Source organism: Laccaria bicolor, genomic scaffold, assembly GCF_000143565.1.
Source record: "Laccaria bicolor S238N-H82 LACBIscaffold_1 genomic scaffold, whole genome shotgun sequence".
Taxonomy (NCBI): Eukaryota; Fungi; Basidiomycota; class Agaricomycetes; order Agaricales; family Hydnangiaceae; genus Laccaria; species Laccaria bicolor.
The window spans coordinates 1,165,928-1,187,619 of NW_001889872.1; the positions used below are offsets into that span (position 1 = coordinate 1,165,928).

A 21,692-nucleotide genomic window follows, 5' to 3' on the forward strand; every position below is an offset into this window, starting at 1 on the left:
CGGTTGTAAATAAACCTGTTCATGACAGACTTTGGGCTCGCAATACACGGGAGAGCCCACCACTGCTGTAGACCAGTTCAAGCACGATGCGTCAGAGACGACGAACAAAGCCGTCAAAGAGGGAAAGGACAGCGTCGAGGCTGCAAAGGCGTTGGGTGCAAACTACGTAGATCAAGCAAAGGCATTTGCCACTTCGGCCATCGAGACGGTGCAAGTACGTTATGCAAATCTGGGCTTGTTGGATGGTTGTTGATGATGTTGATATTTAGGAATATCTTCCTACCGCTGTTGGTGGCAAGCACACGGATCCTTCTTCGACTGAAGGGATGCCAGGAGGGTATGTCAGCTCGAGTCCAAAGGAAACTCACACGAAAAAATACGCCGGTACCGAGGGAACTACGCCGGCGTCGTCCACAGGTATCCCTGCCGTAGACACGTCTTTGAAGAGCAACCTTCACAAGAGTTCCGACACTTCGAAACCAGATATTGGCGCCACGGCCGCTGGGCGCGCTCGCGACTGAACCTACCCAAGTCACTTTCATACCCCCCTCCTTTATTTTTTTTCGAGCTAGTTTAGCCCTGTAATAATTTCTTTTGTAATGTTCAGAAGTCTGCTCGAGAGTGTAGTCTAAAAATAGGAACGAAAACGTTAATTAGCGTAAAGTGCTTGATTAGGTGTTTAGATCGTGATCGCCTCCTAACCAACCCCTTCATCACAGCCGCATCTCATCGATACCCAAGACACAATGGTGAGCTATCAAAACATCAAGTGACTGTTACAATATCGATCTAGGTCTACAGGATACCTTCTTGAATCTTGGAAAGCAGGCTTACAGCGCCTACAACGAATCTCAGCAGTGTGAGCGCTTGATCTCGTTGAAGAAGCTCGAAGCTTGGGGATCGAGGCGATCCCTGACCTGATTATCTTCTTCAGCCGACCTCCACAAGACAGGTGGTCAAGAATACAACTCTCCCCACCACTCTGGACAGGGTCATTCCTCGCAAGGTGGAAGGCCTGATAGTGGGTGAAAACTGTGACTTGGATTTGATCGAGGACTAATGGCACGATCTCAGTCGACCACGATGAGGCCGTTAGGAATGCGGAGAGCCACGGCTCTGGAGATAGTTCTCTTTTCTCTACCGCGCTCAGTCACCTGTCTGACAACAAGGTGGGCGGCTGATCCTCAATAAGTGTCTTTCGAACGCAAATGAGTATGCGCCTTTATAGAAAGCACATGAAGAGCCAGTTGATGAGGACGATGTTCAAGAGGCTCATCGTCAGGCTTATCAAGGAGACGCAAAGGGCCTCAGCGCCGACTCTTTGGGCAGCGCAGCTGCTCTGCAGGTTTGTACGCCACCCTAAGGTTTGTCTCACATAATGACGGGCTTGCTTTTGCAGGTATTGAAGCAATTCACATCCGGGAGTGGAGGAGGTGGGAGCAAGACACAGCTCATCAGTCTTGCTATGGCGGAGGCGACGAAGTTGTTTGACAAGTCTGGAGGTGCGGCGTCTGGTAACAAGCAAGATGCTGTCAACGGGGCTGCTATGACTGTTATGAAACTCTTGGTGCAATCAAAGTTCAGTGGTGCCATTGGCGGTGGAAATTCAGGTGGTCTGGGTGGTTTGTTGAGCTTGGTACGTTTACATTTCTGCAATCTTCTTTATATATTTCTTAGTTCAAAATCCCTCATCATCAGGCTTCTAAGTTTGCGTAAGTTGGTACAATGTACAGTTGGGAGACACGGTGCCTCAGGACGAGGGGTGGATGTTGACTCTACTGCCGGAGGGGAGAGATTATTTACTGCCAGTCAATTTGAGGCCTCTGAGGTCGAATTTGGTTCTCTTCGAGTTTGAGGGAAGGCGGCTGAAGTTTGTTATCTGAATAATGTCGCGAATCGAGTCTATTTGAATCTGAAGTCATTTTTGTGCGGTGAATATTATACAGCAGGCAGGAGTTACATATAATTATAGATAAATAATAACGAAATGAAAGATGCAAAGTTTAAATGTATGGTTCAGTATAAAAACTGGGTGCAAAATGACGCGGAGTACTGTAGCCAAACCCATACATGGAGCAATGTTCATTCGTAAAATATTTCGATGACGGAAATAAGTTCACGCTTGTATCCGCCATATGAGGTGGTGAGCATGGTGGTGTCAAAGGGCTTGGCGGTGATGAAGTGCCAGAGGAGGCTGAGCTACTGGCGCAAGATGGATGTCTTGAGAGGGGAGCTGGGCATGGGGAGGGGAAGTGCGGTGGTTGTGGGGTCGCAGGGGAGCCTCGGCGACGAGCAGCGACAGGAGTGCGCTTCGGAAGTCCCGACGGTTTCCTACGCCGAGATGGAGTTAAATTAAATGTGGGCGATTTATCTGCCTCTAGTGTGACTGGTGAATGAGGAGCAGAACAAATGAGGTGCCAAGGTGAAGGTTGGATAAGAGCGGGGTGGGGCGCTGAAGGGGGAACAGTGACGGTGGCCGTAAACCAAGGCAGACGTGCTGCTTTGATCGATGATGGCTCTTCCTTCAGATCTTTCTTGCTAGCTGCAGCCTCACGAAGATGAAGTTTGGTGGCGAAAGAATCGATGAGATCATCAACATCAACAGCCGAATAGGAAGTTATTTTGGCAGCAGGCCTGCGGAACCATTTGGGTGGTGGAAACGTGTAGATGCCATCTACCGAGAAGATATTCGACGGTGAGTTCGGCGAAAATACTGTTGGAAAAGCATGAGGGGAGCCAGGAATGTCGAGGATGTCGATCGCAGGGTTAGGCTGAAAATAATTCAATTTGAGATAATGGTGGTACAAACAATCTGTTACCCACTTGCGCTTTCGAAATGACTAGGTCATCTTTCTTTGCCATAACACCACGTTCGGGATGTTGCCTTTCAAAAGCTGGGATGGTGAATTGTGGCATACTTCGTTCTAAAGCTTCAAGAGAGACATGAACGGGTAGTGGATGTGATGTTAATTTGCGTAAAGGGAGACCGTCCTTTCGGGCACGAGTACGATGGTTTTGGAACTGGATAGCTTTTTAGACAGAAATGGATAGATATGAGTAAATCATACCCAAACTTCAATCTGTCGGGGGGTCATCATTGACTTTCGAGCCAACAGCAATCGATCAGGTGCTGAAGGATAGGCATTGTATTCAAAGTACTTTTCGAGCAGCGGTGTATATTCCTTCAAATATCAGCCATTAGCATAACATAAGAAAGCCATGATGGGTCGAAACACTTACTTGATTGAAAGTTCGGCGCTCGTTGACTTTCTGGTATTGGCAATGATGATACGTTGATTGTTTAGCCTTGAGCTCCTCGGCAGCTCTCTTCAAATCTGTCAGAATTTTCGGGAGATCGTCCTGTTTGAATACCGTCTCAATCGTATTGCGAAGGTTAACTAGTGTCTCCCTTGGACAAAGGCTTCGAGGGGAACTCGGTAGGACAGCGACGCGGCTGGCGGCACGCTCGTAAGATTCTTGATATGACTTGGCCAACTCCGTCACAGCTTCAGATGCTTTCCTGCTGAGTAGAGAGGGAATTTCAAGCTCAAGAATATCCGATTGGAATACTCCGATGGCAGAATCAAGCCGTAAAGGTGGAATGGAGGTAAGAGGCGTGGTTGCTTCTACGTCCAAGCATCGCTTGGCCAAGGCGATGGAAAGAGATTCAGCCGTTTGCACTAAGCTGGATAGTAGCTGGCGCTTCGACATAGACATAGGCGGCTGTGGTGGAAGTGGTTTACGTTGTGGGCAAAGGCTCAAGGGAGGTTATGAGGCTCGTCCGCATTAGGCGAACAATGGTAAGGTTCGTGAGAAACCATCACTTCATTGTTTGACAAGCACCAAATAAGCACCCAACAAGTCCCCCATCCCCCAACCTCTTCCCAATGGCCGATAATCTGAAGTTGCGACTCTCGCGCTGCGAACTTCAATTCATTTCAGCTGTCTCAGAAAGTCCTGAGGCGATTCAATTGTTTTATCAAACATGGTCCAACCTTCAACTAGACCTCGAAGAAGCAGTGAAGAGTGAAAGTGTGGACGACGTAACCTTGGAACTGGCTTTCCAGGTTGCGTCTAGGGTGGAGATTTTTGCCGAACGATTTTCGGATCTTTTTGCTGCAGTTGACACCCTCGCCGTAGAGTTCCGAAATGACTTGGACGCTGTCTTTTCTGGCCTTCTTATTGATGAGTCCCTTATCACTCAACCTGGGATGGGTGCATATTATCTCTTCACACCGCGTTATCTGAGGCTCACTATCATTCTCTTAGGCCTGGAGGAGGCGCCTGTTCGTTCTCCAAGATCCTCGAATACGTGCCCGCAATACATCGAGCATGCCTACAAGTGGCTATTGCGAAATTTGCACAACCCATATCCCACCAGGGAAGACAAAGCGTCTTTCCTTCGACATACGACTTCGACCAAATGCGATTTAGACCATTGGTTTGTTGATGCACGAAAGCGGATGGGCTGGAATTCACTCCGCAAAAGCCGATTTTCTAATAGACGGGTGGACATAATCGATGCTGCTACGAGATTTTTCTTCCAATCCGATGCGAAGCGGCCTTTGGATCCTGGCGTAGAACTCGAATTTGCAGAAATTGAGGCCCGAGCAAAAGACTTGTACTCCGACAAGTTCATCGAGAGTCCACTAGCTATTAAGCTTGATGTGGCGGTGAAGGATTTGACTTCAGACATAAAGAAACAGGTGAAGGACCAAAAGAAACGCCTCAAACAAGCAAACAGGTCAATGCGTGACGCGTTGTGCTACCCTTCGCCTGAACGGTCACCTGGGACCTCTCCAGAACGGAACCTGCACTCCCAGGATGACCTGTGTCAAATAAGCATTGGTCAAAACAACTTGAATCTCAAGCGCTCAAGTTCCTCATCTGAGCCCGTTGACTCTGACAACGCAGAAAGACCCCATAAGCGTACACGGTATGCACCACCACCCGATTGGAAAGTAGTTTTGTTAACGAAATTTTAGGCTCGACCCCTCATCCTCTTCCTCCGACAATGCTTGCCTACCATCTCCGGCTCCCTCACTACATGAAATTTCCGACGATTGTGGGGTGCTGCCTTCTACCGTGACTCCGTTAAATGTTGCGCCTTCATTGACAATACCAAGTAAGAAGAGAAAACGATGCTTATCTGACGTTGGTCAGGACGGTCCCAAACGTCCCCCAAATAGCCGTGTCACCCCTCGCTTACAAACGGCGTCCGATCCTTTCCCCACATCCAAGGCGATTCCTTCCTTCGACGAATGGTACCAAAATACCTTCACTGCTGCCCACCGTGACATCCCAGATGCAGTCAGCGTCAAGGCTCCCGATGCCAGTACACCATTGGACATTGAGATTTACAATTTCGCCCCATATCACGCTCAGGCAACATTGTCTCCAGCTGCTTGTATGTCGTAACTCGCGATCATTACATATCACTGATTTTGATATCATTATAGCTTTGTCCGATTCCGTTATCACGGTGGCTACGCCCACCACGGAGAGCGACTACATGTGTAATGGCAGGGCTACCTTTTCCTGGTTTGAATTTGACCATTGCAGCTTCCCTGAACTTATTTCCCCCGAAGGTGCAAAGTTAATTAGGATGTCATGTGGCAATCTCGCTGATTCTATCTGGCTTAACAGTGAACCCAGCATCTAACAATGAATTGTCGTTGCCGTTTAACTTCTGTGATCCATCCACCGACGAAGTCGTTTCTCGATCAATCTTACCACTTCTCGATTGGAGGGATTGCAGTTCCTTGTCTCAGACTGCAGTCTCGCCACCCCACAGCATTCTTCGAAGTAACTCCAAATCACCAGATGTGATGGCCTTCGGCCTTGACCTAACCAACGCGTTTACGGGTATTACTTACTCGTTACAGTCCTACAAAGAAGAAAAGCAAATGGAGCCTTTTGCGATGCAACCGAGACTTTCGGTTCTCGAAGGAGAGCTCGCCGCCACTCCACGATAAAACCCTCCCATCACCAGCCTCCCTCTTCAGCATTACATTTACATTTCGCATATCGTGCTACTCATTTATCGTTATACTTTACTTATGGTCTACTTTGTCATATTTCCGACGAGAACTTTGTAAAGGTCATCTTTGTGTAAACATACACCCAAACCAGACTCCGGACATAAATCCAAAACGTTGAGAAGTGTGGCAGTCATCCATTTAAGACATCCCGTAACGACAGGATCGAGCTAACTCATCCCTTACTAAAATGGGTGTCTGGCGATGGGACGACTACATCAATGTCGTCCATGTACACCAATTTCACTATTAATCTTCCAGCGCCCAATCTCCCGCATCGCTTCAGCGTCGCCAGTGCTTAACTCCGGCACATCGAGTAAAGCGCTGACCATCTTCCAGGGATCCTTCCCTCCACCAAAACGCAAAACTTCACATTTGAATTTCTCGCCCGTCTCTCGATCGAGAGGATCGTCTAAGAAGACGTTGCGCCATACTCGTGAAGCAATGGCACGATCAAGAAGGTAAGAGTAATATGTCGCGCCATACCCATAGAGGTGTCCGAACTGTGTTTGGAATGAGGTTCCAGGGACATATGGGATTAATCCGCGTGTGTTATGTACTTTGGCAAGCTCGGCGGTTGAGTCAAAAGTGGGGTCCAACACCGCAGGGGAATGGTATACCTGATCAACTGCGGCAAGAAGAATTTGAGAGTAGGTATCGATGAAATGACAGGGATCATTGTGGTGATTACCAATATGTCGAACTGTCGACGTTCCATCGACGTCAAACAGGGATAAGACAGTAGGTGAGTTGAGAAAATGTTCCATGAGGATTGACGGAAACTCTACGAAGTCAGTGGCGCAGCGAGTTCCAGCAACATTTTGATATTCAGTCCGACCAATCATGGCTGGGATGACATTAGTATATCTGTTCGTAGGGTCAGAGAAGCAACTTACAATGCATTGCATGACCCATTTCATGGAAGAGCGTTAGCACCTCGTGCCATTCTAGAACGGTTGGTCCTTTGGACGGCGTCGGTCGAGCAAATTCACACAACAGAACAACCAGAGGCAACTGATAGATGCCGTCTTGATTTGGGAGACGGTGCCGTTTAACGGCTTCAAACTCCTGGGATTCATAAATGAGAAGTTCAGCACCTTCAACGGTGCCATCAGATGATTCGTCGTCGTCGTCGGTCCTCCGCGAGCAACGAACAGTGTAATGGGCTGCCCCACTCGCCTTCCCTCTTCTTGCAAAGAGATCTGCGTATATCCAGCCAATGATGCCCTGATCTTGATCTACTACCTCCAGTTTTTGAACATCTGTGTGCCAGACCTCTCCGGAGGCCGAATCAGCGGGGCGCAATGAGATTCCGTACATGTGTTGGAACAGACGGGATAGACCCATGAAAACGGTCCCCAACGTCAGTGGAGGAAGTGGTATTGGGGGCGCTGGGGGGTCTGGTGGGCAGTAAAAGTCCCTATCCCATGCCTGTATGATAGGTAGCGAAGAAGTTCCATGATGGAGCTGTTTTCGTTCACTCAAGGTGTGCAATGCACGTCGAGCGAAGGGTTTTGTATGGTCCATAAGTGCGTCAAGAAAATTCCACACGTTATCTGTAATATTCGTTATACCTAGCCATGGCAAAGTGTCTCCGGCTTACCTGGAGTTTTTGCCATCTTATCGTCAAGTGTCATATGCGCAAAACTATCACGCCCAACCAGACGTGCGAGTTCTGCGCGGGTTCGTAAGAGTTTCTCTAAAACTTCTATTTGTTGAGGGGTGCTTGAGTTCGCAGCCAGGTACACCTGTCGACGAGGCTCCTCTTCAGGAGCCGAGCGCATAATCATCTGCGCCTGTAAAGACCCAGGATAGACCTGAAGGTCGCGTTGAGTAAACTGAGCTTGAAGCTGCAGCCTCACCCCCATTCCCTTGTCCTTCAAACCGGATAGTTGTGATGGCTTGATGGAAGCTGGGGGTCGTGGTGCATTGGCACCTTCGAGGAATTGCCTCCCCAGGACGAGTATGTCCGATGATAACGAAACAAACTTCTTGCGCTGCTCTGCAGGCAAATCAATGGCGGACTTCTCAAAGTCGCGCCAGAATATCAGGGCTGTCTGGTGAGCCTCTGGGCCAAGTGTCTTGACGATGCTTGGGTCAGACAATACAGCTTTCAGGACCTGGACGCGTTTCCATGAATTGGAAGATGCATAGATATGATTATCATTGACATACTTCATATAGTCCGACATGAGTGTTCAATACGTTCATAAATTCACATAATGTCTCGTACGCTCTGTTGGCAGCATCCACCCAGCTTCGATCTGGATGAGCATTCCGGACAAGTTCTGCGAGATCAATGACACCGCATAACATGTCACTGAGTCGGTCAAGGTTCTTCACTACCCGAAGCAGCTCCGTTCGAGACTCCCGAGCCCGAAGGATGCGGTCCGTCAAAAGTTGCGCGCGTACTACGGTTGCATCCGCTAGAGATATCAGTGCGCGAGGGTGTGTGAGTGATGGGTGACCGAAGAGGCCTGTTGTGGCGAAGGGGGAGCGAAGGGTGGATCTCGGCTGATCAAACAAAGTCACAAGAGCCTTGTCGTCGACCGAGGCGTAAATGAGATGCTGGACCTTGGTGGTCAAAGGTCGGTTGGCGCGCTTGGAGAAAAGACACCCTTGAAAACGGAATGGCTGCAAATTTTGAGGTCGTTTTTTGAGGGCATTTCGAGCAGAGTTGGCGAACATCAATGAGAGTGAAAGAGAGACTTATAGAAGCTTAGTAGGGAGTGGTACGAACGACAGCCAAAATCTTTCGCAGAATATTGAGGACAGGCCCAGAGTTTTCCGGGTCACATGGCCCAGACCTGCGAATAAGATTATTTGGATATTACTTCTAATCCCACCAACAAATGCAAAAAATATATGAGATAGTGCTGAGTAACGTGTTGTGTAGCCCGAAAATGAGAGAGATTAATCGACGATGTGATCTAAGCTATGTCGAGTCAAGCGGAATTCAACGGAGAAAGGCTTCTTTCGTAGTCCATACTGTCTCCCTGTATTTCTGGTGATGTTGAATCATGGCTCTTAACGTCCAGTCCATTGCCATTATTTCCTGCTGGCGTTACACCATTGGTTGATCCAGGTTCGGGGGGTGCAGGGTCTGCCGCCCCAGGTATAGGCTCAACGGCGTAAACCCAAAATTTGGACCGTTTCTTTCCCGCGATCTCTTCCATAGCAACTTCGGTCGGCTTGAGAGCTGCAGCACCAGACACCTTGATTTTCAAGTGAGACGTAGAGCCGTTGGTCATGGGAACTTCCAGAGAAGTTGCGCTTGTCGTGCTTTCTTCCGTACGAGCGCGTTTATGTGGAGGTTCTACATCAAATTGATGATCAAGAGGGGCGCCAAGCCGTGAGGAGCGTCGCTCGCCGCGCCAGCTCCATGAATCGGAAGATCCTTCCCGTTTCCCGTTTCCATTCACCACGGCGGTGCGGGTCGAACGTCGTCGGCCGTCGGATACAATCCGTCGTCTTTTTGTCCCATGTGTACCTTCACGGAAATTCAAGAAATCCTCATCATCGAATTCTTCATCGTTCACTTCCTCCTCTTGGTATCTGTACTCATCTGCATCATCCTAAGTTCCAAAATTAGCAAATCAGCTGAGATCATTCGTCAAGACCCAACAAATTGGCTTGCCTCGCTGTCAAAATCATTTTCATATACGTAATCTGGCTTTTGTGTTTTTCGCCGCGTTCGAGTTTCCCGAATCTCTGCTTGCGCGAGCAGCAGCCGTCGCTGCTCCAATTTCTTCTGTACTTTTTGGACGCGCTATACATTAGTGCGCATGAGACTCGCGAAACCCACGCTGATGTCGATTTGACACACCACAAGCTCGGCGTCAATTGTTTCAATCCGGTTTTCGAGGGTCGCAATCAACGCAAGATGGGCTTGCTCCAGCTTGGACCTCTTTTGTTTCTTCTTCAACTCGGGGGGTGCTGTAGCCTTCAGGTTTTCGATAACCGCCACGTATTCTTCCCGAGTGGATGAAATGGTTTGGAAGGTAGCTGTAGTTTTCCATGGATTCGTCGAAACATAGATACGCGGTGAATCTGGTGGGAAAGATGAATAGTCAGTTAGCGGTTACAAAATGCTGTTATCCGACGGCAAGACCCGAGAGCACAGTAAAGCAGGGATAGCAAACAGGTCCCCAGGCAAATACACGCAAATAGGAAGACGGCGACTGTGCACGGACCATCTGCAATCCAGAAACGTTTACGGTGAGAGTCTTGTCCGATGGGAGTGAGCTGGAGTCGTTCTTGACTTTTGGGGTCATCTGGACTTGGAGGCGCTGTAGCCGCGTCTTTCTTCTTATGTTTGTTATGCACAACACCCCATGCGCGATCGATAGTGGCCTTGATGTCGGAGGAATGAGAGAGCTGCAGCTCGACAAGCTGGCGCAGGATTTTGAGCTGAACAGAACATTGTAAGCCTAATACGTCGGGTTTCACCAGAACAAATGAACATTCCTTGAAGTCCCAATCTGTGGCAAAGAAACCACTATCCAATCCTTCAAAAGGATCCACGTTGGCTCTTAGATCCTCGTCCCAAAATATTGTTCTCTCCGAGGATTTGAAATATTCAGAGAGGACGCTCGCCACAGTAGACGAGATTTGATCTGTGCTACTAGCACGGCAACGTCGTTAAAGTAGTCGAATTCAGAACGTGGTTGGGAATGCGTTCACCTCAAGTTACGCGTATGCGGCTTCAAATTCAGGATGAATTGTCCAAGAAGTTGGGTGAGAATGGGATTGGGCTCCTTTGACAAGAGCGCGGTTTCGAAACTAAGGAAAAAAGGTTCCCAAACGATGAGTTTTCTTCAGTATGGACCATAGCAAGTGCAAGAGTGCTCACTCCATCGGTGTCTCCAAGCCTTCAATCTTTCCTCGTAGACTGGTGAATTTACAAACGAAAGAGTAAACAAACAAGGATTCCCAACGGTCTGAGGGATGTATAGCATTGGAAGGCGGGCATACGTGCGATTTCTTGTCTGAAGGATGAGCTTTCGACATGTAGGACTTTGGTCACGAAAGACGCGACTAGCCAAGACTGAGCGAAGAACAAGTGAAGAAAGATCACAGTCACATCTCTTACATATTTTTCAAAGTGGAACAAATATATTACAATAGCAGCCTATCAAAGGAACCATACATTCCACTCCAAGAACTCCCAACTCTCATAGAACAGCTGGGGTGTCGGATATTCTTGAGTGTTGGTCCAATACTTTCTTTGGGTACAGAAATGAACCGTGCAAGCCAGAAACCGACGACGATGTTATCCAGGTCCGACCTATTAGTATAGCATTGTGAGAATGTAACACAACTAGATGAGTTCTGTGTACCTTGGGGATATCGTGGTGTTCACTTAATGACTCGAGATGAGCATTGAACTCATTGACGCGATCTTTATGAGTCTTGCCCGCAAGCTTTGCCACGCGATGCGCAAGCTAGAGATATGTCAGAGCTATGAAGTAACCAAAAGAACGACGAGCGTACCCTTCGCCTCTGCGCCTCCTCAAAGCGTTTCTCGGCTTCCGTCTTTTTGGAAGAGCTGCTCACGATGGCAGGGGAGTTTCGCCCGCTCCCCGAAGGGGTCTTTGTGATGTCCTCTTCTTGGAAGAGAAGTTCTTTGACCCGTTCACGTTCGCGTTCCAGTTCGGATGGCTCGTCTCTCAGCTTTGACTTTTTCTTCTTTCTGAAGTCCAATCAGCAGGTGGGCCAGAAAGAGGGAGAAGATACTAAATACTTTTTCACGATTCCACCCTCGGCAACCCCGCCTTTCAGCTTGAGGGAGCCGCCTGGGCGTATATCGTAATCGGACATGAGTGAAGGAAGTCAAGAGGTGTGACGATGGATTCTGAATCACGTGTACACTTGAGTTGGCAACCCTTTCCTTGCCAGCCTGAGCGAACTTTGTAGTGAACTACGAAATGGCAGTCTTATCCTCGCCGCTTGTCTTGATTCAGTCCATTCCGCCTGTTACGCGTGCTTTTACCGCTGCCACCGTCCTGTCTTCTGCCCTTTATGCCTGGCTATGGTGGAAAGGATTGGCCTCTGATGCATCCCATTACCTAACTCTCGTACCCGGTTCCAGTCTTTTCACTCCATGGACGTTCTTCACATCCGCATTTGTGGAAACAAGTATATTTGAGGTATGTTTTACAACCCAAGTTCTCGTATGCCATTCATCTTTCAGTAGTTTATTGCAACTCTCGTCTTCGTCCCTGCAGCGTTGAAATATCTCGAACGGCTGTGGGGAAGTGTGGAAATTGCCAAATTTATTGTGGTCTCCATCGTCGCTTCCAATATTATTGCGTTTGGATTCAATTGGATTGAGTTTATCGCGACTGGGAACGCAGACCTCTTCTTGTGCGCGTTTTTTTCGTCTCATCTCCTTCGAGTGCTCAAGTGGTCTCTCCCAGATATGGCATGCGTTATCATGGGCAGATGGCTTTGCAAATTGCTCTGTTGGTAGCTTTCACGCAATTAATTCCGGAGCACCAAGTTCAGGTCATGGGCGTAATCAAGACTCGAGTCAAGGTTCGTTGCCATTGCGTTTAAGCCAGGAAAGGTTCGATAAAACCCATTTACAGAGCCTCCCCATGGCATATCTCACGTTATCGACCGTGCTGTGCTTTGTAGGTTTCCAATGCCCGTGGATTATAATCCAATTTGGATGGTTCGTTGGATGGATCTATCTCCGATTTTACAAGAAAAACGCAGGGGACTCTCTTGGTGGAAGCACCTACGGTGATCGTAGCGAAACGTTCTCCCTAATCTCGTGGTTCCCTCCCTTCATGCAGTGCGTTATCCAATTAAAGTATCTCAGATCGAATCTTCATGCATCCTTAGCTATCCCTTGACACTTCTTGGGAATTTTGTATATTCGCTAGCTACTCGCTTCCACCTTATTCCTGTAGCTGGAGCTGATGTTGAGGGTGGTAACTACAGCCAAGTTCCTGGCACTGCGAGGGCGGAGGCGGAGAGGCGACGGTGGGTTGTTAGGGTGCTTTGACGTGACTCGCTTGTCTGACTTTCGTATTCATTTCAGAGCCATGGCGTTGAAGGCGTTGGATCAAAGGCTGGCGAATAACTCTTCACCTCAAGGATCGAGTTCAACAAATGGTTCACCACAATCAACTCGACTACCACCGTCACAACCTGCCACCATAGCTCGTTCAGATAGTCTTGGGGCTTCTCCCCCCTCTACTCAAAATAGTCGCCAAAACAGCGGAAAGAGCTTAAGCGAGACGGACCTCACGGATTCGGTCAAGGCGACATCGGAGCTACGGTAGTTGAGGCTAAAACTTGCTCATCGTAGATAGATGTAGTTTCCCATTCACGTAATTATTATATGTTTTCTGCTTGCAAGTTACGCATTACGTAATATGACTCAACCTTGATTCGAGGAAACTCTCCAAACCACAACCTCTTATTTAATGTCTCGTCGGTCGACGGTCCTGTCTACTGCTTCTTTCTCATCCCCGCCACGCAGCAGTCATTCACAACAAAATACCCCTGGAACACCATACCCCCGAATTCACGACACAACAAAACATCAAAATGACCGTCTGAACGTTGACCCCAATGAACTGTTTACAAGGCACACAATCGCCGAAGTTAGGACTGTCCAACACCGACTGAGGTATTACTATTTCAATCACCTTAGAACAGTTGGTTTAATTTCTCACCATAGGACAGATGCAGACGCCAAGCAAGAAGAACTCAGGCTTATGGTTGGGTGCGTACAATGAGCGGAAGATTTTGACCATGCCTTGAGACGTTGCCTTGAAAGCGCAGAGAACGGTATCGCGATCTTCTCCAAACCTCGTCATCAATTATTTCCATCGCGCAATCTTCGCGACGTGTGCTAGATGCGCTTGATGAAAGCAAGGGGGCAATTCTCTCACAGGCGGAACCGCCTCTTCCCCAGCGAACGTCTAATCTGGGCAGTGTGAACGGTATGTTTATGGAAATTGCTTTTATCTTGTACCCAACCGATGAATTTTTAGACAGGCGTCTTCGCAGTTTGCAAGTCCTGTCTGCCCATATAAAGCTATTACTTGACGCTCCAGAGCACCTTTGGCGTCTCATAGATCGAAAGAAATATCTTCCGGCTGCCTGGCTGTTCCTATTGACTCGTGTGGTTCATAGAGCGCTTGTGAGGTCAGAAGAACATGATGAGGAGACGTGGAATAATCTTGGTATTGATGTCTTGGTATGCTACAACTTCTTTTCCCGACAATTCAACAATTAACGATGTTACAGGACGAGTTTCCATTGATTCAGCGTCAGTGGGACGCAGTATCCCAATTTCGTTCTCAAATAATCCACAAGGCCACTCTTTTCCTTCGAGAAATGATTTCCCCCGAGGTATTGTTAGTTTCCTTAGTCGGCCGACCTCCGGTGAATGTTATAACAGGACGCTTGTGCTACCCTCATCACTTTGCATCTCCTGGATTCTCGCCCGCTCAGCGACACGCTATCTGCTCTTCTTGGGCAACGCTCTAAGGCTCTGCAGCTGAACCTTTCATGGAGGGTCGATGAGAAAACCCCCGCAGAGTATTCCACCACAACAGGTCTTGTTATGAACGGCCATGCAAAGCTCCCCTCTTCTAACGTATCTGTTCGACGGCATTATACTCGGGAAGTCACGCAAGCCATCCAGAAAACCCTTGGAACTATCTCCCAGACAGTCTGTTCAGCTCGACGGATCTTCCAGGACGGCGGAGACAACTCTTCATTGATAGTTCACGCTCTACAATCAATACAGTCCGAATCTTTAGAATCGTCGGCGGATCATCTGCCACCTACTGAAATCTACCAATCCACCCACACCCTGCTCACAAACCTGACATCTTCAGCCCATTTTCATCTTCTCCCCCCGAGTCTCCGCTCTTATAGGCCATACGTTGACATAGATTCCTCTTCAGCTCATCTTTCGCAAGCGAAATTTGTTGAGAAACTGCAGGACTGGTTCCAACACTCAACAGGGCAATGGCGCGCTTCCACAGAAGTGTGGATGTCAAGCATCCAATCGGTCCGAGAAGTTTGGACACTGAGATCGTCTATAAGGCGATGGGTAGCGTCGTCTAGACTTGAGGAGCAAGAAAAGTCGCAAATATCTAGTATGCAGGACGATCTTTGTCATGAACGTATTCTTGCCATTTGGCGCTTTGAGTTGGCCCATGCCAGTGATGCTTTTAAAACCCAACTGGGACTCACCCTCTCCTCGATATCTCGGCAAGAACAGGAGACGCGATTAGGTATGATGAAACGCACAAGTATGCCTTGGATGACATGCTGATAAGATTTTAGAAACGCCACTAGATATTCTTTTCAGGCCTACACCAGCACCCGTCCTTTCCCAAACACTTAAGCTAAACACGGATACTCCTTTCCGCAAATACCAGGCAATGCTGAAAGGTCAGCTGATTGGTCGTACAACACAACTTGACGAGGTATTGTCGACTCTCGAGCGATGTGCGAGCACAATTCAACAAGATCTCGCACATATAATGGGAGTTGAAATGGAAGCAGATACGTAAGGTGCTGCTTTCCACATGGTCCTGCCAATGCTCATTCTTGATATCACCAGCGCGATGGTGGAGCGATTAACCCGAGCATATCAACCCGCCGCGGAGTCAACGTCAGCCGGCATCGTGCATATGTTGGAATGTATTGTTGTGGATGTTATTGACAATTCGGGTTCATATCCTTAAGTGTGCTCTTGTTGTAATACTGACAACTTGTTGGTTGACAGAAATTTCCATTCACGATATCGTCTTTGTGGCTCAGCTCCTGGATAGTTTGATGGTATCCTCTAACTTCATAACTCAAATAGGATGTGGGCATTCTGCAATGCAAAGTTAGTCTATTTTTTGGTTTTTTCGTATCCCGTGAATCAAATTACCACCTGCAGGTTTCAAGGTCAAGACGGCCGCTCTCCACGATCGTATGATCGACCGATGGCGAGAGTGCACCATCACGCGCATCTTTCGCGAAAATAACCTGCATCAACCAAAGCATACCACGATAGCAACAGGTGAGCTTCACGTCCTCAATGACAGCAAAAAATCTCATACACAATCTAGTCCCTTCAGGACCCTCACCTCCACTCTTCCGATCCTTCCTCTCGATATCAGCCGCTATCCAACAGCTAGGAATTCTAAGGCATCAGCCCAGGCGCGATATAATTATACAGTCTACTCTGCAATCTATGATCACGTCGTGGGTTGATAATGAACCTCAGCAGCTGGATGAACAACATTTGCAAGACTTAGCCTTTCTTCTCGTCGTCGTGGATCTGTTTGGCAGTGTCTGGGCCGACTTATCGCAGTCTCTGGAAGGAAGATTGAAAACCCATGTGAGATGCAATTATCTGGAGCAACACGACACAGTCACTCATTGTACTCCAGATATACCCCACTTTAGCCGTGAATGACTTGAGACGAAATGCGACAGAGTATCTCGCACGGACCCAGACACTCTTTTCTGTTCTTCTTCCACAGGTGTCCCATGGCAACTCTGGCAATCCACCTCCGGACGCCGGCGACAAACTTTCAAGCTTCCTTTTGTTCGGGACGCCATCATCGAGCCAGCAATACTACTCTGCGATCGAATTGGTCAAGCCGAGCTCACGGTTTGGTTTGTTGCTCGTAGGTAATATGGATCTGTCGACGTAGAACTAAAAATTTGAAACGTTCAACATTTGAGGTCGTGCCACCATCCACGTAGAGACGCTGCTCTCCTTATTCACGTGTGTCTAGTTTTACCTCGCACGCTATTCAGTGACCCCTTCCTGTGAACAGACTGCCGAAATTATATTTCATTACCATAGAATATCCTCCGAATTGGATTTTTCCTTTTCATATTCTTGCCAGGAGGCCGCCCAAAAAATTAACACAAGTTGGGCTACATACTTGACTCCATCAAGAGATCCAAGCGACGGTGATAAATGCAACATGATAAGATCATGATTTATCACCCAGACGGAATGATGGCGGCTGTGGAGTGTGTTCCGAAGAATTTGAAATGAACTTGCAATTAGATCTCAAACTGTTGTCACTTGCGAGCCTTTCAGGTTGCTTAATTTCCTTTCCTTGACCTCTTCTTTCAGCGTCGAATGTCTGAGCAACGCGCTTAGAACGTGCTCTTAAAATTCTGCCTCCCTGGACAATGCAAGGTACGTTTTACGGCCTTCCGTGATAGTGACGCATATACTGATCTACTTGACGACCATAGTCGACGCAGGCGCAGATGCTGGCATTCCTAATTTCAAGCACTTGGTGCCCACATATCTCGCTCTCCATATCATTGGCGGCTTGGTTTGTTTACCTGCACTAATTGCGACCTTTATCTTCTCGAATAAAGTTACATGCCATCCGACCCTCATTAACTTTTGCTGCACCTGGGTGATCTATTCTATATCTTATTGTATATTGTGAGTGCTTGGAGTTCAACATTTTTGCTCGTCCCAATCATCCGACAAATCATATAGATTATTTGGTGGAAAGGCCGAAGACCCTCCAGGAACATTATGCTACGTACAATCAGCGATGAGTCATGGTTCTTCGCCAATGTCAGTTTTTCACCATACAACATTCTGAACAACGATGTTCAATCTTCTCCGACCTGGCAGGGTGGCAGTTTCAACTCTCATCCTGGTTGTCCAAGTTTGTATCATCCTCAAACTCAAAATGCGGGCTTTGAGATTCCTTTCTAGACCTGGTTGACGTTTCGCGAGCCGACACAAAGTTTTGGAGGTCAAAGATGGTCTCAAACAACGAAACTTGCATTTGTAGGTTTACCAGACTTTTTTTTTCTCAGTTCTAACGAGTGTTCTAGACTATCGCTACTCCTTATATAGTTTTTATTTTATTTACAGTCTTAACAAGTGTGGTACGCAATCGCATTGAGTATCGTTTCAGATCGCGTTCGAACAACCCTTAGCTCCAAGCTCGAGATCCTCAGACTGTCAGGGCACCGACGGGACTTTACTGCAGCATCTATGGGACTTTTTTGTAGGCACCATGGTTTTTTCACGTTGGCGTTTCTCACTCAATTGATAGCGGTCGTTGGGGTGTCCAGGCTTTCTGTACGGTGTCCCTCGTTTTGATTGTTGCTTTTGAAGGTTCGTTCTTTCACGCGGTTGGATACATCGTGCTCATGAGCGTCATTCAGCGGCGATTGGAGTCCGTTATATTCGAATGCGCAAGCAAATGAGCAGCGTGTTTCCGTTGGCAAACAGAACGACCTCACTTGCGCTGGTCGTGCGCGTGGCATTGTTCAATGTGTACTCAGTTATCACCCTGGGGTGTGTATGCACGACTGAAAATCATAATTTGAACTGATGGTGACACCTTGGCAACAGAGTCGGAATTTTGCTTCTGGCAAATAATTTCTCTGCATGGCCTGTAATGATACAAGCAGCTCGTCAGTCATTTCGTAACACTCATGAGGCGACTTTGCTGACTGTAACATAGTACCGTTGGCGGCAGTGGTCGTCTTTGGAACACAAAAGGTAGTGTGATACCCTGTATTGTGAGCGAGTCGTTCTCTAAAAAGCCTTCAGGATGTTTTTCTCGTTTGGTATTTTTGGAAGAAGAAACGGAGATCCGAAGACAGGCGTTCGCGCGAGAGCATCCCGGTATTTCGTAGGCCAGATTCCGTCAGAACTGAAATGGACTCCACGATACGATGTGACAATGGACCACGTTTCGTTTGAATATGACAAACCGCGTCCTGGCGTTTGGTGTGATCCATAACCAATAAATTATATATAACCGGTACACGACAAAAGATTAAGCTCCACCGCTGTCAAGATAGTCTGTTATTCAAAGAGCAAGAATGATCATATAAAATGAGGCGTACACAAGAATATTGTTTCTGGAAAGTAAGATAAGGGCATGTAAAAGGATACGTGGAAGTCATGACGCACATTGGGATGTGAATGAGTTTGACAAAGTAACCAATGAAACCCATGACGGCGAACCCGACGGCGACTGCCTTGCAAATTTGTGTGAACTCTGGAATCTTCAATGTCAGTAGTTGAGGACGTGAGAGGGACAGATAGCGCACCCTTTTGCGACGGTTTCGTGCAACGTGTAAGAAACTGGGATGCAGGGGGTGAGCAGTTGGCTGTTCAAAAGTTCAGTACACTACAAACCTGATTGCCGTCGCGAATGAATTGCTGAGGAACGTCGATGAATTCGCGTATTTTGTCCGACATGGTTGTGGTGAATGAAGTTGTAATTAGGTGTGCTGGCGTGTGCTGATAATATTCTCACGGGGGAAACCTTTGAATAGTTCTTCTGGTTATTTAACACAACGACTGGACACGTATGAATGTTCGTGAGTAGAGCTCTCTTGCCGCTTCCAGCCCGTCGTGCTTTCGCTCGCCTCGCCATACATAATGTCCCCCGTCTGGCCATCTCGTCGACCACCCGTTCCTTCGCCACATCTACAGATTCGACGAGTAAAATAGATGTCCTCGCTGAAACCCTCGGCAATTTCGACCATGTTAGCACTATCCACACCACCTATCACCAATTCGTTGAAGAGCTCCGGAAAGCCAAAATGATCAAGCCCACTCCTTCTCCCTTGCAAAAGAACCAACTCCTTGGTATCTTGCAGTCTTTGGCAAAGTCGGGACGTCCTGAAGATCTCCAACGAGTAGAAGAAATCCTTCATGATTTGCAACCTATGTTGGGAATTGAACCTACAATGGATTATTATTCTGCCATAATCCGAGGCCTCATAGATCGCGGTAATGTGGCCAGCGTTCACAATTGGCTTTTGAAGATGCCCAAACTCCCTGGATTCTTCGCCCCTACTCTTGAACATTTTCACACGTTTCTTGAAGCTTGCACGGAGATCTCAACGTTCAAGGTCATGCGCGCTATAGTTTTTGACATGCGCAGATGTAGATGCAAACCTACGAATCAAACCTTCAACATTCTCATTCGCGGGCGTTGGAAATTGGCATTGGAGGAAGGGAACATCCCTCATGTTGTGGTATTTTCGTCCCTAATGGAGGATATGGAAAAGTTCGGTTTGCCATTTGATCCCTCCACTGAAAAGCTTTTATACGATGGATACGCGGAGGTTGGTCGTTATACCGACGCCGAAAAAGTTCGCGTCTTGTATAAAAACAAGTTCAAGGTCGCTAAAGGGAGCGGTGAATGGCAAACGAGCCTCTCTCACGCGGGTCAATCAGACGGTGTAGCTGCTGCAATTGCGTTGTTTAAAGTCCTCGAGGTGGAAGGCTGCCCGCGGTCTCCTGGGATCATTAGCTCAATCGTCCGCCATTCGAGAACAGTGGCAGACCTCCAGCTCGTTGAAAATCAGATGCAAGTCAAGTGCAATGAAGTTCATTGGGCCATGGTCATCACCAACTGTCTACGCTCAGGTCAAATTACTCAGGGTCTGGAAATATATGAGGCGTCTGTCCAGGCCGATATTAAACCCGACGCGGCACTGGTATCCCCAATACTTCGAGCGTTACGTCGCTTGGAACCCCCTGAAGACTCAGCTGTCGATCAAGCGTTGGCCATTTACCATGACCTAGCAAGGGCTCACCCGCCGACCATTGCTAGTGGAGAGGCAGACCAAACTCCCCGCACTCACCCTCGTGGTCCAGACTTGGATATCTATCATGCTCTCCTCCAGATGCTCGCCTCGTCAGAAAACCTTGACAAGTATCATCCGATTGCGCTCTCACTCCTCGAGGACATGAAAGCTCGAGACATATCAACCAACGATAGCAGCATTACTGCTTCCATTATTATTCTTCAAATGAGACGTGCTTCGGACATGGCCGAAGCGATGGAAATATATCATCAGCATCGGTCTTCGCTAGACGGGGAGGGCTACGCCGTCGTTCTAGGCTGCGTTAGTAAACTCCAATTCAGCAATTTGCCATTACCTTCCATCAGAGACTACTTCAGCATTGTCAACGATATGCGGATGGCTGGGATTGAACTGAATGCAAAAGTTTATACGATTCTCCTTCATCGAGTCGCAAAACTTGCAACGCATCTCAAAAAAACCGACGCAATGACCGATGAGCTTCACAATTTTCTGGTCACAACAACTCGTCGTATACACGATTTTATTTCCCTGGACGCCTCTCTTACACCTGATGCCATTCTATGGAATCAAGTTATGGACACTTATCAGCGTCTTGGCTGTTTTGCAGACGCATATAGGGTTTGGGAAGTGGTGTATTTAACTGGCAGATTCGACTATGTCAGTATTAGCATCATCCTTGATGCCTGTACTCATGCAGGGGACCTGTCTACGGCGACAGCGATCTGGAACAAGCTGTCCCGAGATCGATATGCATTCAATCTGCATAACTGGAATACATGGATCGAATGTCTTTGCCGACTGGGCAGACTCGGCGATGCGGTCGGAGTAGTTTGCACTGGTATGCAAAAAGGGGGCACAGAACCGGATGTCGAGACAGTCAAAATACTGGTTAAGTACGCCAGGCAACTAAATCAGCACCACGAAGTTCTCCCACATATAGAACATTATCTACCACATCTGTATAGCGAGCTCCCAGAGTATCTTAAAGTCAAAAAGTCTGTGTAATGTTCCTCATTGAAGATCACGGGTGATGTTGTAATTGTACAAGTGTTATATAGATAGATA

At 47.8% G+C, this 21,692-nt stretch overlaps 11 protein-coding genes across 11 annotated transcripts; 6 read left to right on the plus strand and 5 right to left on the minus strand.

Annotated features, from left to right (window-relative positions):
* Positions 1-707: 707 nt before the first annotated feature.
* LACBIDRAFT_301101 (uncharacterized protein) lies at positions 708-1,916 on the plus strand. The gene is made up of 7 exons (XM_001873349.1): positions 708-749; positions 802-859; positions 935-1,021; positions 1,075-1,169; positions 1,229-1,345; positions 1,400-1,636; positions 1,718-1,916. Exons 1-7 carry the CDS (start codon positions 747-749, stop codon positions 1,853-1,855), a joined length of 735 nt encoding a protein of 244 aa, XP_001873384.1. The 5' UTR covers positions 708-746; the 3' UTR covers positions 1,856-1,916.
* An 850-nt stretch (positions 1,917-2,766) lies between these two features.
* Positions 2,767-3,167, minus strand: LACBIDRAFT_243459 (uncharacterized protein; the record flags this gene model as incomplete). Its single annotated transcript, XM_001873965.1, has 2 exons — positions 2,767-3,021; positions 3,069-3,167. Coding segments are annotated over 2 exons (354 nt in total), but the record flags the coding sequence as incomplete, so codon positions are not given.
* A 720-nt stretch (positions 3,168-3,887) lies between these two features.
* Positions 3,888-5,975, plus strand: a1-1 (homeodomain transcription factor, HD1 mating-type protein; the record flags this gene model as incomplete). Its single annotated transcript, XM_001873350.1, has 5 exons — positions 3,888-4,215; positions 4,270-4,936; positions 4,986-5,407; positions 5,460-5,588; positions 5,647-5,975. 5 exons carry the CDS (start codon positions 3,888-3,890, stop codon positions 5,973-5,975), a joined length of 1,875 nt encoding a protein of 624 aa, XP_001873385.1.
* A 185-nt stretch (positions 5,976-6,160) lies between these two features.
* mip (mitochondrial intermediate peptidase) lies at positions 6,161-8,726 on the minus strand (the record flags this gene model as incomplete). Its single annotated transcript, XM_001873966.1, has 4 exons — positions 6,161-6,885; positions 6,935-7,594; positions 7,642-8,158; positions 8,214-8,726. 4 exons carry the CDS (start codon positions 8,724-8,726, stop codon positions 6,257-6,259), a joined length of 2,319 nt encoding a protein of 772 aa, XP_001874001.1. The 3' UTR covers positions 6,161-6,256.
* A 257-nt stretch (positions 8,727-8,983) lies between these two features.
* On the minus strand, positions 8,984-11,048 carry LACBIDRAFT_301105 (uncharacterized protein; the record flags this gene model as incomplete). Its single annotated transcript, XM_001873967.1, has 6 exons — positions 8,984-9,613; positions 9,676-9,807; positions 9,865-10,088; positions 10,232-10,662; positions 10,722-10,820; positions 10,891-11,048. The coding sequence occupies 6 exons, from the start codon at positions 11,046-11,048 to the stop codon at positions 8,984-8,986; spliced, it is 1,674 nt and encodes a 557-aa protein (XP_001874002.1).
* A 90-nt stretch (positions 11,049-11,138) lies between these two features.
* Positions 11,139-11,870, minus strand: LACBIDRAFT_192419 (uncharacterized protein). Its single transcript, XM_001873968.1, has 4 exons — positions 11,782-11,870; positions 11,532-11,730; positions 11,378-11,482; positions 11,139-11,325 (listed from the first exon to the last, which is right to left on the minus strand). Exons 1-4 carry the CDS (start codon positions 11,856-11,858, stop codon positions 11,311-11,313), a joined length of 396 nt encoding a protein of 131 aa, XP_001874003.1. The 5' UTR covers positions 11,859-11,870; the 3' UTR covers positions 11,139-11,310.
* A 95-nt stretch (positions 11,871-11,965) lies between these two features.
* On the plus strand, positions 11,966-13,138 carry LACBIDRAFT_145827 (uncharacterized protein; the record flags this gene model as incomplete). The annotated part of the gene is made up of 6 exons (XM_001873351.1): positions 11,966-12,187; positions 12,235-12,404; positions 12,458-12,575; positions 12,629-12,837; positions 12,888-13,028; positions 13,087-13,138. Coding segments are annotated over 6 exons (912 nt in total), but the record flags the coding sequence as incomplete, so codon positions are not given.
* Positions 13,139-13,474: 336 nt separating this feature from the next.
* Positions 13,475-16,479, plus strand: LACBIDRAFT_301108 (uncharacterized protein; the record flags this gene model as incomplete). The annotated part of the gene is made up of 11 exons (XM_001873352.1): positions 13,475-13,680; positions 13,732-13,776; positions 13,836-13,996; positions 14,048-14,253; positions 14,304-14,408; positions 14,458-15,301; positions 15,354-15,579; positions 15,634-15,743; positions 15,799-15,903; positions 15,958-16,080; positions 16,130-16,479. The coding sequence occupies 11 exons, from the start codon at positions 13,475-13,477 to the stop codon at positions 16,477-16,479; spliced, it is 2,481 nt and encodes an 826-aa protein (XP_001873387.1).
* A 734-nt stretch (positions 16,480-17,213) lies between these two features.
* Positions 17,214-18,567, plus strand: LACBIDRAFT_301109 (uncharacterized protein; the record flags this gene model as incomplete). The annotated part of the gene is made up of 11 exons (XM_001873353.1): positions 17,214-17,220; positions 17,280-17,478; positions 17,536-17,616; positions 17,677-17,710; positions 17,761-17,835; positions 17,883-17,936; positions 17,988-18,058; positions 18,107-18,168; positions 18,219-18,351; positions 18,409-18,470; positions 18,521-18,567. The coding sequence occupies 11 exons, from the start codon at positions 17,214-17,216 to the stop codon at positions 18,565-18,567; spliced, it is 825 nt and encodes a 274-aa protein (XP_001873388.1).
* Positions 18,568-18,785: 218 nt separating this feature from the next.
* Positions 18,786-19,266, minus strand: LACBIDRAFT_170758 (uncharacterized protein; the record flags this gene model as incomplete). The annotated part of the gene is made up of 5 exons (XM_001873969.1): positions 18,786-18,851; positions 18,909-18,923; positions 18,976-19,063; positions 19,116-19,149; positions 19,204-19,266. 5 exons carry the CDS (start codon positions 19,264-19,266, stop codon positions 18,839-18,841), a joined length of 213 nt encoding a protein of 70 aa, XP_001874004.1. The 3' UTR covers positions 18,786-18,838.
* A 683-nt stretch (positions 19,267-19,949) lies between these two features.
* LACBIDRAFT_319238 (uncharacterized protein) lies at positions 19,950-21,632 on the plus strand (the record flags this gene model as incomplete). Its single annotated transcript, XM_001873354.1, has 2 exons — positions 19,950-21,029; positions 21,105-21,632. The coding sequence occupies 2 exons, from the start codon at positions 19,950-19,952 to the stop codon at positions 21,630-21,632; spliced, it is 1,608 nt and encodes a 535-aa protein (XP_001873389.1).
* Positions 21,633-21,692: the final 60 nt, after the last annotated feature.